At 38.9% G+C, this 13,951-nt stretch overlaps 1 protein-coding gene across 1 annotated transcript in view; it reads left to right on the top strand.

The window, feature by feature from the left end:
- The window catches only part of LOC132406637 (early endosome antigen 1), a 632,764-nt gene extending 619,757 nt beyond the window's left edge, over positions 1-13,007 (top strand). The window contains exon 43 of the mRNA XM_059992439.1: positions 12,554-13,007. Coding sequence (XP_059848422.1) covers positions 12,554-12,641 — 88 coding nt within the window. The 3' untranslated portion in view covers positions 12,642-13,007. The remainder of the gene's footprint in view (positions 1-12,553) is intronic.
- The last annotated feature ends 944 nt before the right edge of the window (positions 13,008-13,951 follow it).

Here is a 13,951-nt window from a genome sequence, read left to right as displayed (position 1 = left end):
ATGGTGCTTGGATATAGGTAGCAAGGGGATGTCAGGGGTAAGTTCTTCACACAGTGAGTGGTGGGTGCATGGAATACACTGCCAACAGCAGTGATGGAATTGGCTACTATAGGGTATTTTTCAAGCCTCTTAGATAGGTACATGGAGCTTAGAAAAATAGGGGCTATGCACTAGGGAAATTCTAGGCAGTTTCTAGAGTAGATACATGGTCGGCACAACATTGTAGGCCGAAGGGCCTGTAATGTGCTGTAAATTTCTATGTTCTAATGCTGGAGGTACTCAGCAGGTCAGGCAGCATCAATGGAAAAGAATAAAGAATCGATGTTTCAGGCCTGGAAACACTCATTATGTAGTGTCACAGTTAGACAGCATGGAGACAGCTGGCCTTTGTGTTTTGCTACAGGAAAGAGGGTGTTAGGCTGAAAATACTGCAAAAAGATTTACAACGGTGTTGCCAGGAATCAGGGGACTGAGGTAAAGTAGGCTAGGGCAGAATCATGATTATTATCACTGACACATGTCATGAATTTTGTTGTTTTGCAGCAGCAATACAGTTCAAGACATAAAAATTTACTATACTATATGTTAAGATAAATAAATAATCATACCTCCTTGATGGTAGCGTTGAGATGGTGAGGGTCCTTAATGATGCATGACGCCTTCTTGAGGCACTGCCTCTTGAAGATGCCCTTGACGGTGGTAAGGATTGCGCCTGTGATGAGCTGGCTGAGTTTACAGCCCTCTGCAGCCTCCACACCACACAGTGATGCAGCCTGTCACAATATTCCCCACCACACATCTGCAGAAATTTGCAAGTCGTTGATGACATACTAAATCTTTTCAAATCCCTGTGAAGTAGAGCCACTGGCATATCTTCTTCGTGACTACATCGATGCACTGAGCCCAGGATAGATTTTCTGAGACATTGATGCCCAGGAGCTTGAAGCCCCTCATCCTTTCCACTGCTGACCCCTCAGAAAGGACTATCATGTGTTCCCCTGACTTTTCTTCCTGAAATCCTCAAACTGTTCCTTAGTCTAGCTGATGTTAAGTACAAAGTTGTTGCGATACCATTCAACCAGCTGATCTGTCTCACTCTATCCATCTCTTCATTCCATTTAAATTTCGGTCATCAACAACGGTGTTATGGGTGAAAGTAATCATTGGGTGTAGGAGAAATGTGTAAAATCCTAAGTGAGCAAGTTATTTTATAGTACAATAATGAGGTTAATGTGCATAGTCATTTTCAAAGGGTTGGGTAATCACAAACTAGAGAACATGGATTGAAGGTGAGAGGGGAAGATTTATAAGAAACCTGAGGGGCAACTTACAGTGTGGTCCGTATATGGAATGAACAGCCAAAGGAAGTGGTTGAGGCAGGTATATTAAAAATAGTTAAAAGGCACCCGGACATAGATTTTTTAAATTAATTAATCAGAGATACAGCACAGTACAGGCACACAGCCCTGCAACCCACCTATCTAACCCTAGCCTAATCAAGGGAAATTATTTTAATTCACTGTTAGATTGAGGCTTCTATTTTCATCTTTTGAATTTTGCTAAAGAACAGTGAGATTTCAGTTTTCTCCAATATTGTTTAATGATTTAAAGATATTTTCTGGCTTTAGTAAGAGCATTGAATAAACTTTAATAAAGGAAGGCCAATGGGCAAATATTCAGAACACCAAAAACAAAACCTTGGCTGTATTGACAGAACCCTGCTATTTGTCTTTTTATCAGAACTGTTACATTGCATGACATCTAAACATAATATCACTGAATTCCTGGAAAAGCATTCATCTTCCATCATGGTGCTCTTATCCTCTTCCCCAACTCTCCAGTAATAAAAATTGTGATTTGTTTGTAATTCTCGTGCAGGTATTGGATAATATTCAATATTTTGATTATTATTTCTCTTATTCTCAATCTTGGTATCTATTATACTCTGAAACTTTTGTTTCACAAATGATGAATTTCTTAATTTTCTTGTCAATATAATTTTTAATCAAGATTTAATTCCTACAGGTTCGACAACAAATCTAACCGTTCTATTCTGCTAATTTGGCTTTGACATCTAATAAATTTTCACATTTTGATTGAGAATGATTGAAGTACAAATATCCAAGATTCCATTTTAGTTAGTTTGGTTCATAAATGAATAAGCCTCATAAAGAAAGAGCTGCATTTGTGGATTGGTGAAGCCAATGAGATTCTATATTAGATATTCTGGGCATTGATGCATTTCCTATTGAGATCTTTAGGTAGTCCTCAAGATTCTGGATGCAAATGCAGCTGGAAGTACAGAACTGAAGTCTATTCCATGCGTTACAATAAGAATTTAGAGTCATGGGGAAAGAAGCAAAAATAATTTACTATGATTATACCAGAATGAGTGATTATCTCCTAAGGAAAACTGTATAAGGTATGATTTTTTTTTGCTAAAGGGAAGACCTGATAAAATTATTTAAAATATGGAAGGGGTTTGATAGAATAAGCATAGTGTAGATGAGAGCCCCAAAAATGAGTCATAAATATTAGAATCTCCTTAAAATTAGAAGTGAATTAAAAGGGAAATGACACTTACAGAGTTGAGGCAAATGTAATAGGTACATTTAAAATGCAGCTAGTAATACACAAGTGTTAAAGAACTAGAAGGACATAATGATAGGATGAAATAAAAAGGTAGCAGAAGGCTGGTTTGGAGCATGTTTGACCAAATTTCCTGCTTCTCACTTCTGTGATAATATATAACTGTCAGATCTTCATTTCTCTAATCATTCAGGAGTAATATCTGACCCAATTCTGCACTTAATAAAGAACTTTAGAGTCATGCTAGAAAGCAGATTGAAAAGTACTAATTCATAATCTAGGAACTCAATTCTGGTTTGCATTTTTCAAGAGTAATTGGATTTCATACCACTTTATATCATTCCTGTCTACTGTATGTGCTCAACAGTCAAGTGTTACACACAAAATTTGATCTATAAGTAATAACCTATATCACAGCTCACCCACAGAATATTACAGAGAAAATTTGAATGTAATTGGAATATATTCAACTTTAGGAGTAGAAGATTAAGATATGGACATCTGTCTCTTGAGAATTTTCTGGAAACCTCATTTGCACTCTGATTCCAATGTAGGGAGTTTCATGCTGTAACATGTTCATGTCATAACTAACCCACAGATATTAATACTGTCAGCAAAACCAAACGCATTCTATTTTTCCAGCTCACACTCACTTTGATGATCACAAACCATGAAAAAAACAATTAGATTTCACAAAAACTGTGACATTTTCTAAATGTTTCATTTAAATATTGCTGCAATTATACCATCTCAGAAAGTGCTCACATTTTAGAACTGGTGACTTATCTATGCTGTCTATTTTAAACTCAACAAATGATGCTTTCACCATGTTGAGCACTTTAATATCAAATGCCTGCATACATTATAATAATGATGGGCACTTAGACAAGCTGTTAAACAAATCTGTCTGAGTTAATAGCACTCCTCTTATTTGCAACTGCCTTTCATAATTTACATCAAAATCATCCAAAAGCAATAAAGCATCATTTACCTGTAACAAACACTGGTGCAAATCACTTGTAGTTCTATTTAGTGCTGAACATATTATGCAAACAAATCCTGAGCTTTTAAAAGAAACTAATTGTCATACAACTCTTTCCGTATTATATGATAGCTTTACCTGAACAGTATAAGATATTCATGATTATTCGTGAAATATCAATTACAGAAATAGTTTTATCATCATGGGCAATTTATAACAGCATAGAGTCAGAAATAGGAAAAAGCATGAGAAAGGTAAGACCATAAAATGTAAGAGCATAATTAGGCCAGTCGGCCCATCGAGCCTGCTCTGCCTTTCCATCATGGTTGACTTATTATCCCTCCAAAACTCATTCTTCTACCTTCTCCCTTTTGACTCCCTTCCTTGCTAAGAACCTATCAACCTCCACTTTAAATATATCTAGGCCTTTCAATACTCGGTAACCTTCAATGAAAGGCCTAGATAGAGTGGACGTGCAGAGGATGTACACTGTCTCTTTCCACCATTAAAGATATAGACTGTGATTATGTTTTAGCTGCACAGCTAACTGTCACTTTATTTTTATACTCTGTACCAAACACAAAAACAGAAAAATAATACCAACTGGAGTAGGGCACCATGTCCCTCAAACCTGCCTCATAATTCTTTATGACCATGGCTGATCTATCCAGCCCTCAAACTCCATCTGTGTTTGTGTGCCAGGTTTACATAGACCTCATGATCTTTCAAAAATTAACCACCTCAACTTAATTGTAGGTCCAGCTTCCATAAACCTCTGGGATACAGAATTTGAGAGATTTACCACCCTATTCAAGAAGAAATTTCTTCTTATCTTGGATTTAAATTACATTTGAACTATATCACCACATTCAAAACTCTCCCAGTAGTGAAAACAAGTTTACATTTACTCTAAGCCCCTCAGGATCTTAGGTTTCAATGAGATCACCCTTCATTCTCCAAAGAATGTAGATCACCAAGCCTTAGCACAAGTCTGTACCCCACTCATTCATTTTCTCTCTCTCTCTCTCTATAAAATCTACTTTTTGATTCTCCTTAATGAAGTTCATGACCTTACACTTTCCCACATTAAACCCTATTTGCCTACTTCTAGCATCACCAATCTACCTGTATCCTGTGGTCACAATATAAATGTCACAGCTTACCCATTCACTGTTATAAGCAAAATAAAGTTTTTATTTCTGAGTCTGCTCTTTCTATCATAAACTCAGTTATAAGAGTTGTTCAGCATGGAAACAAGGCCATTCAGCCCACCATGGCCATTCTGACCGTATGCCTAAATATACAATCCCAATTACCACATTAATTTCATTTTCCTCTCTGCCTCGTTCATTCAAATACTTGATTTAATGCCTCTTAATTGTTATAGTACCTGCCTTCAACATCTCCTCTTACAGCTCATTTCTGATACCAATCACTCTGAAAGCAAAATGTTTACCCCTGAAATTACCTTTAAATCTTTTCCCTCTGTCCTTAAACTGATGACCTCTAGTTTTAGACATCTGTACCATGGGGAAAAAAAATTTCTCACTGTCTCCCCTATGTATGCCTCTAGTAATTGTATATAGCTTTTGTCATCTCAGCCCTCAGGCAGAGATAAACAGAGCCAGCCTATCCAACCCCTGCTTATAACTCAAGCTCACCAAGACAGGCACTATCCTGTGATTCCTTTCTGCACCATCTCTACTTAGTCACATCTTCCCTGTAACAAATTGACCAGAGCTGCACACAAAACTCCAATCACAGCCTAATCAGCATTTTGTACAATTATAACATGACATCTTAACTGTTGACATCACTGCCTCAGCTAATGAAGCCAGTATGCCTTCTTCATCACCCTGGTTACACCTGTCATCCACCACTTTTGGAGAACTAGGTACTCGTATTCCTAGGCCTCTCTATTTAACAACACTTCCCAAGGCCTTGTCATTCACTGTTTAACTTGCCAAATGCATCACTTTGCGCTTCCATAAGCTAAATTCCATCTGCCATTCCTTTGCCTACTTTTCTAACTGATCAATATTGTGTTACTATCATAGACAACCTTCTTTATTATCCACTGTACCATCAATTTGTTATTATGCACAGACTTACTGATCTACATAGGAAACAGCAGATGCCAGAATCATCTGCATCTGCAGATGACAAATCTTGACTGAAATGTCAACTATCTACAAACGTACCTCCCTCCATGGATTCTGCCTGGGCTGCTGAGTTCCTCCAGTGCTTGGTGTGTCAATCTGCCTACATTCTCAACTAAATTATTACCATATATGACAAAACAACAGATGCCAGCACAGATCCCTGCACCATACTATAGCTGGCACAAATCTCCAATCCGAAAATCAACTAAATCAATTTTGTATCCAATTGACTAGCACGTACTTTCTACCCCAGCCTACCAAGCATGTCTTTGTCAAAGAACCTGCTTAAGTCCACATGCACAACATTTATTGTCTTGCCCTCATTCGTCCTCTTGGTATAATCAAATTCATGAGATGTCATTTCCCATGCACAAAGGCAGTAACAAATAATGTTTAAATCCTTCAAATTAGGTTTGTGTATTTGTACATTACAATCCTTAAACTCAGCAAAACAAAATTAGGGAATACATTAGGGAAAATTGATTTGATTGACTTTGGCATCACTGAGTCATGGCTGAAAGAAGATCATAATTGGGAACTTAACATCCAAGAATACACATTGTATCAAAAGGACAGGTAGGTAGGCAGAGAGGGTGGGGTGGCTCAGTTGGCAAAAAATGAAATCAAATCCTTAGAGGTGACATAGGATTGGAAGATGCAGGATCTTTGTGGGCAGAATTAAGAAGCTGCAAGGTTAAAATGACCTTGCTGGGAGTTAAATACAGCCTCTGAACAGTAGCTAGGACGTTTGGTACAAATTACAGCGGAGATAGGAAAGGTATGTAAAAAGGGCAATGTTGTAATTGTAACGGGGGGCTTCAATATGCAGGTAGATTGGGAAAATCAGGTTGGTGCTGGATTCCAAAAGAAAGAATTTGTAGAACACCTATAAGATGGCTTTTTAAAAGCAGCTTGTAGTGAAACCCACTAAGGAAAAGGTAATACTAAATTGGGTGTTGTGTAATGAACCAAATTTAATTAGTGAGCTTAAGATAAAGGAACCCTTAGGAAGCAGTGATCATAATATGATAGAATTCACCCTGCAATTTGAGAGAGACAGAGAAGCTACATGATTTACATAATACTACATATATACTACAATACTACACTGTAATATTACAGTGGAGTAAAGGGAATTACAGAGGCATAAGATAGGAGCTGGCCAAAGTTGATTGGAAGGGGACACAAGCAGGGATGATAGCAGACAACAATAGTTTGAGTTTTGGGGAGCAATTTGGAAGGCACAGGATAGATACATCCCAAAGAGAAGTGTTCTAAAGGAAGGATGAGGCAACTGTGGCTGACAAGGGAAGTCAAAGACAGCATAAAATGAAAAGTGAGGGTATATAATAAGACCATAATATATAGGTGCAGAATTAGGCCATTTGGCCCATCAAGTCTGTTCCACCACTTCATCATGGCTGATCCAATTTTTCTCTCAGCCCCAATCTCCTGCCTTTTCCCTGTATCCCTGCATGCCCTGAACAATCAAGAATCTATCAACTTCTGCCTTAAATATACATAAAGACTTGGCCTCCACAACTGCCTGTGGCAAAGAATTCCACAGATTCACCACCCTCTGGCTAAAGAAATTCCTCCTCATCTCCATTCTGAAAGGACACCCCTCTATTATGAGGCTGTGTCCTCTGGTCTTAGACTCTCCCACCATAGGAAACATACTCTCCACATCCATTCTATCAATCCCCTTCACCATTTGATAGGTTTCAATGAGGTCACCCCTCATTCTTCTGAATTCTAGTGAATAGAGGCCCAGAGGCATGAGAAGTACTTCATATGACAAGCTTTTCGATCCTGGAATCATTTTTATCAACCTCCTCTGAACCCTCTCCAGTTTCAGCACATCCTTTCTAAGATAAAGGGCTTAAACCTGCTCACAATACTCCAAGTATTCAGAAGCTTCATGAAGTCTCAACATTACATCCCTGCTTTTACATTCTAATCCTCTGGAAATTAATGCTAATATCACATTTGCCTTTCTCACCACAGACTCAACCTGCAAATTAACCTTGGGGAACCTGCACAAGGACTCGCAAGTCTCCTTGCAACACAGTTTTTTCTGTTTTCTTTCTATTTAGAAAATAGTCAAACCTTTCATTTCTTCTACCAAAGTTGATGGCCAGACACTTATAACCATATAACAATTACAGCACGGAAACAGGCCATCTCAGCCCTTCTAGTCTGTGCTGAACGCTTACTCTCACCTAATCCCACTGACCCGCACTCAGCCCATAACCTTCCATTCCTTTCCTGTCCATATACCTATCCAATTTTGCTTTAAATGACAATACAAAACCTGCCCCTGCCACTTCTACTGGAAGCTCATTCCACACAGCTACCACTCTCTGAGTAAAGAAATTCTCCCTCGTGTTACCCTTAAACTTTTGCCCCCTAAGTCTCAACTCATGTCCTCTTGTTTGAATCTCCCCTACTCTCAATGGAAAAAGCCTATCCACGTCAACTCTATCTACCCCCCTCATAATTTTAAATACCTCTATCAAGTCCCCCTCAACCTTCTACGCTCCAAAGAATAAAGGCCTAACTTGTTCATTCTTTCCCTGTAACTTAGGTGCTGAAACCCAGATAACATTCTAGTAAATCTTCTCTGTACTCTCTCTATTTTGTTGATATCTTTCCTATAATTCGGTGACCAGAACTGTACACAATACACAATAAACTGTACACTTCTCTGGCACTGTATTCCATCTGCTATTTCTTTGCCATTCTTCTAATCTATCTAAGTCTTTCTGTCGCTTGTCTACTTACTCAAAACTATCTGCCCCTCTAGCTATCTTCATATCATAAGCAAACTTTGCAACAAAGCCATCAGTACTATCATCCAAATCATTGACATACAATGTAAAAGAATTGGCCCAGCACAGACCCCTGTGGAACTCCCCTAGTCCCTAGCAGCCAGTCAGGAAAGGATCCCTTTATTCCCTCTCTTCGCCTCCAACCAATCAACTGCTGCTTTATCCATGCTGGAATCTTTCATGTAATACTATGGGCTTGTAACTTATTAAGTAGCCTCATGTATGGCACGTTGTCAAAGGCCTTCTGAAAATCCAAGTACACAAAATCAAAATGCTTGTTACTTCTTCAAAGAGTTTCAACAGATTTGTCAGGCAAGATTTTCCCTTGAGGAAACCATGCCGACTATGGCCTGCTTTCTCATGTGCCTCCAAGAACCCTGCGACCTCATCCTTAATAATCGACTCCACATCTTCCCAAACACTTTCAGACTAACTGGCCTATAGTTTCCTTTCTTCAGTCTCTCTCCCTTCTTGAAGACAGAAGTGACATTTGCAATTTTCTAATCTTCCAGAAGCATTCCAGAATCTAGTGATTCTTAAAAGATCATTACTGATGTCTCCATGATCCCTTCAGCCACCTCTTTCAGAACATTGGGGTGTATTCCATCTGGTCCAGGTGACTTATCTACCTTCAGACCTTTCAGTTTCCCAAGAACCTTCTCTCTAGTTATGGTAACTTCACACACATCATGCCCCTGACACCTGGAATTTCCACCATACTGCTGGTGTCTTCCACAGCAAAGACTAATGCATTTAGCCTCCTGAATGAATGGGAGTTCATCTAGTTCCAGCTCCAGCAACTTAATGCGGCTTGCTAGAAGCTACAGCTGTATGCACTTTTCGCAGTTGTAGTGGTCAGGGATACTGGCAGTCTCCCTGCCTTCCCACACCCCGCAAAAGGAGCATTGCATTATCCTGCCTGTTATCTCTACTTAGCTGAGCAGATATAAAGAAAAGGAAAAAACTTGAGCTTTTTTTCTCCCTGAGTAAAGCTTCTCTTCATTGAAGCCTCGAAGATCTAACACCTTAAGATCACCACTCTGACTCTGTCCACTCAGATGACAGTCACTGCGCTTGCCTCTGCCTTCCTTTAATTTGCTCTTACTAATTAATCCGATATGTCAATTGGCAGCTGGTCAAAGCTCTATTACACTGCTGCAAACTTCTCCTGCCTTTTATCCTCAGTCAATAGACCTGATTGAAATCCCTTCCTCTCCAAACTTCTGATGTCCAGACTAGCTGCTTGTCAAAGCAAAAATTAGTGAGAAGTTGGAGGATTCGGAAGCTTTCAAAAACCAACAAGAGGCAACTAAGTCATAAGGAGAGAAAATATGAAATATGAACATAAGCTAACCAATAATATAAAAGAATATACAAAAAAAATTCAGATATATGTATAAAGAGTAGGAGAGGCGAATGTGGATATCAGATTGTTGGAAAATGAAAATGGAGTAGTCACCAGGGACAAAGAAATGGCAGATGAACTTAAGAAGCATTTTGCATCATTCTTCACTGTGGAAGACAGTAACAGTATGCCAGAAACTCGAAAGTGTCAGGGGGCAGAAATAAGGATAGTTGCGATTACTAAGGAGAAGGTGCTGCAAGGTCTGAAAGTAGATAAGTCACCTGGATCAGATGGACTACATCCCAGCATTCTGAAAGAGGTAGCTGAAAAACTTGTGGAGGCATTGGTAGAGATCTTTCAAGAATCCCTAGATTTTGGAATGGTTCCAGAGAACTGAAATTTTGCAAATGTCACACCTCTCTTTAAGAAGTGAGGAAGGCAGAAAAAAGGGAATTATAGGCCAGTTAGCCTGTCTGGGAAGATGTTAGAGTTCATTATTAAAAATGAAATTTCAGGGTACTTGGAGGCACTTGATAAATATGCCAAAGTCAGCATGGTTTACTTAAGGGGAAATCTTGCCTGACAAATCTGTTAGAATTCTTTGAGGAAATAACAGGCAGGATAGACAGTCAGTTGATTTTGTTTATTTGAATTTTCAGTAGGCCTTTGATAAGGTGTTGCAAATGAGGCTGCTTAACAAGGTAAGAGCCCATGGTAATACAGGAAAGATACTAGCATGGATAGAAGATTGGCTGACTGGCAGAAAGCAAGGAGTGGGAATAAACGGTTGGATGCTGGTGACTAGTGGTGTTCCACAGGGGTCAGTGTTGGGATCATTCCTTTTCATATTATATATGTTATATAATGTGAAAAATACAGATCGTCCACAGTCTGACTGCAGAAATTCTAATGGTTCAACATCAGACTCACTAAATGATGTTTCAAGATTCAAGATTTTTTTATTGTCATTCTTTCGTACATGTGTAAAAGAGAACAAAATGATTGCCACTCTGGATTTGATGCAGCATTAAAAAACACTAATCATAAAGAATACAATTAAACAAAAAGTTTGCCACTCTTTCTGGAAACTTAATTAGACAGGTTCCTGTGAACTCTTTCGATTCACTGTGTCCTCAGTGTCCATGCTCCCTTTCTACTTAGAGGTTGTCTCCGAGTAACAAATTGGTTCCATTTTTACAGACGTTCTTGTCTATTTACACTACACGCTGCATCCGCAAAGGAAAAAGCATTATGTAGGACCGCATGCACCCATCATACAATCTCTTCTCCCTCCTGCCATCTGGGAAAAGGCTCTGAAGCATTCGGGCTCTTATGACCAGACAATGTAACAGTTTCTTCCCCCAAGCTATCAGACTCCTCAATACCCGAAGCCTGGACTAATTTCTTGCCCTACTGTACTGTTTATTATTTATTGTAATGCTGGTACTGTTTTTGTGCACTTTATGCAGTCCAGTGTAGGTCTGTAGCCTAGTATAGCTTTCTCTGTGTTTTTTTTATTAAATAGTTCAGTCTAGTTTTTGTACTGTGTCATGTAACACCATGGTCCTGAAAAACGTTGTCTCATTTTTACTATGCACTGTACCAGCAGTTATGGTCGAAATGACAATAAAAGTTGACTTGACTTGATTTTGTCCATAAATCAGAAAAAAATGTAAAAATCAATTCATACCTCCAAGGTATTGTAAGGAATGGCATGAGAAATACATAATGCTGATAAGAACGCACAAATAGTGAAAGTGAAGAGAGATAAAAGGAACTAACTCTACTGTTTTTTTTGGAATAAACAAGTGAGATTGTTCTTGTGTATGGGTGTCTGTCGCCTGGAGATGGTCTGGGGCTGGGAAATGTATTATCATATTGTGTAACATCTAAAAAACAGGGTCAATGAAGGGATGAGTGCAAATAGGGGCTTGATGATCGGTGTGGATTCAGTGGGCCAGAGGGGCCATTTCCGTGCTGACTCTATAACTCTTAAAATATGCAGAGAAGCCTCCAGTAATATCATCTGAGCGCCACTATTTTTACTCCAGGCTTGAACAAAACATAAGGAATCTAGATCCAAGCCTTTAACTGGCCCACCAGGGTGTACATTTTTAATGTTCTCTTGACCAAAAGGAACAGGAGTGCCTCCCTGCCTGTGGCTTCCTCTCCTCTCCCAAATCAGCACAAAGATCATTCCAATGAATTTCTGTAGACACCCTCTAAGGCTCCCAAATTTAACTGCTGGAGAAGCAACCACACCACCTCTCCAGGATGGAACACAGATACTCAATGGCCAGAAATAATAATTAGCACTTGTATTTCAAGGTGCCAAAAGTTCCTTACCTGGAGCTAGAAATTGATACCATCGCCTGAGCTACAAGCTACTTTGCTATGGCAAAGTACTGCTTATTGATCTCAGGGTGCTCTGCAGAGATAGCAGTGAGATTAGTTAAAGGACAGGCCACATTACGCACTGATGCTACCTCAGTATCCTGCATTTCATCTTGTCCAGCTTACCATTTGAATAATTGATTGAAAGTAATTCTTCTGCAACAAGAAATCTGTTTTTTCTTAGTAAAATGCATTTTCTGTTTACTATCTGGAAAATAGACTTACTTTAGTTTGTTTTTATTGTCCTCAGCTCATTTCGCACAATGAAAAGAACCTACAGCAGCACAGAAAACACGAGAAAACCCAAATCTCTTGCTGCCAACTGGACCTGCAACTAGATACTCGAAAAGAAATACAGACTGGGCCTCGGTGTGGGCACACTTACCCTGTTCAGGCACCAGGGCAATCCCAGGGAATGGGGTGTATCAAACTGTTGTCTTCTATTCTGAGACAGTATGGTTTGGTGGTTCACAATTCAGAATGATATACATGCAAAACAAGTTTGTATTTTGGTGCAATGTTTTGTGAAATGAAGACAACTACCTTTTTCCTGTAGGGTTTATGTATGCAGCAATAAGTCTTGTTCATTGTCTAATCTTTATATATTCAATACATGTCCAAGTCAGATTTCAAATGAATAAGAAATCATTTATTAGCAATTAGTTATTTATTAATAACTAGCACCGAGATGTCTACCTGCTTGAAGCCCAAATTGAATCATTCATCGTCTATGTTTTAAAAGTTATTTTTCAGTTTAAAAAATCATATTGAGTATGAAGATAGAAAGTATGTTACTATGCTTTATAGTTGGCATTAAGTGTGGTGATGAAATTGGAACTTTTTCCATTACAAACAATGCTGTTTTGCACAGTACTGACTTTATGTAAAATGTTTACATCTTTTTCTTGAATGCCCTGTTTGTAGGGCCTACAAACTATAGAAATTATCTTAAAATATTATATTTTTTCAAGCACTGATTGTGTAATAATGACCTAACAATCATAAAAACACTTAGACCAGGTTAATAAACAGTCAGCTCATAACTTTGTGTGTTTTGTAATTAGAAAAATAAAGCATATTTGATCAACTCTACAGATGAATGTTCCCATTTACTATGGTGCAAGTCATTTTGTTTGGTAAATACTCTTTGCAATAATATAGTTATGAGCCTAATACTGAAAGCAAAACCTAATGTCATGAATGGCTGTGATGCTTCTCTCCCAGATGCTCGCTTTTAAAGGAGAACAAAGCTACAACTATGAGGATCCCTGCAGCACCCACTGACCCTGAGATCTCCATTTTGGAGGCCAACATCAGGCTGCCTTTCAAAAGGGTGAACCCTCGCAAGGCAACAGACCTCAATGGATTGGGCTCTGAAAACCTGTGCCAACCAACTAGCAGGGGTGTTCAGACATTTTCAATCTCTTGTTGCTACAGTTGGAAGTTCTCACCTGCTTCAAAAGGGCAATAGTTAAACCAGTGCCCAAGAAGACCAGGGAGAGATGCCTTAATGACTTTCACATAGTACCACTCACATCTACGATGATGGAGTGCTTTGAGAGGTTGGTCATAGCTAGAGTTAACTCCTATCTCAGCAAGAACCTGGATCCATTGCAATATGCCTATCGCACAATAGGTCTACAGCAGA

Source organism: Hypanus sabinus, chromosome 17 (genome assembly GCF_030144855.1).
Source record: "Hypanus sabinus isolate sHypSab1 chromosome 17, sHypSab1.hap1, whole genome shotgun sequence".
Lineage (NCBI taxonomy): Eukaryota > Metazoa > Chordata > Chondrichthyes > Myliobatiformes > Dasyatidae > Hypanus > Hypanus sabinus.
The sequence above is the reverse complement of the archived record's forward strand: the minus strand, read 5'-3'. Positions and strand labels throughout refer to the sequence as shown.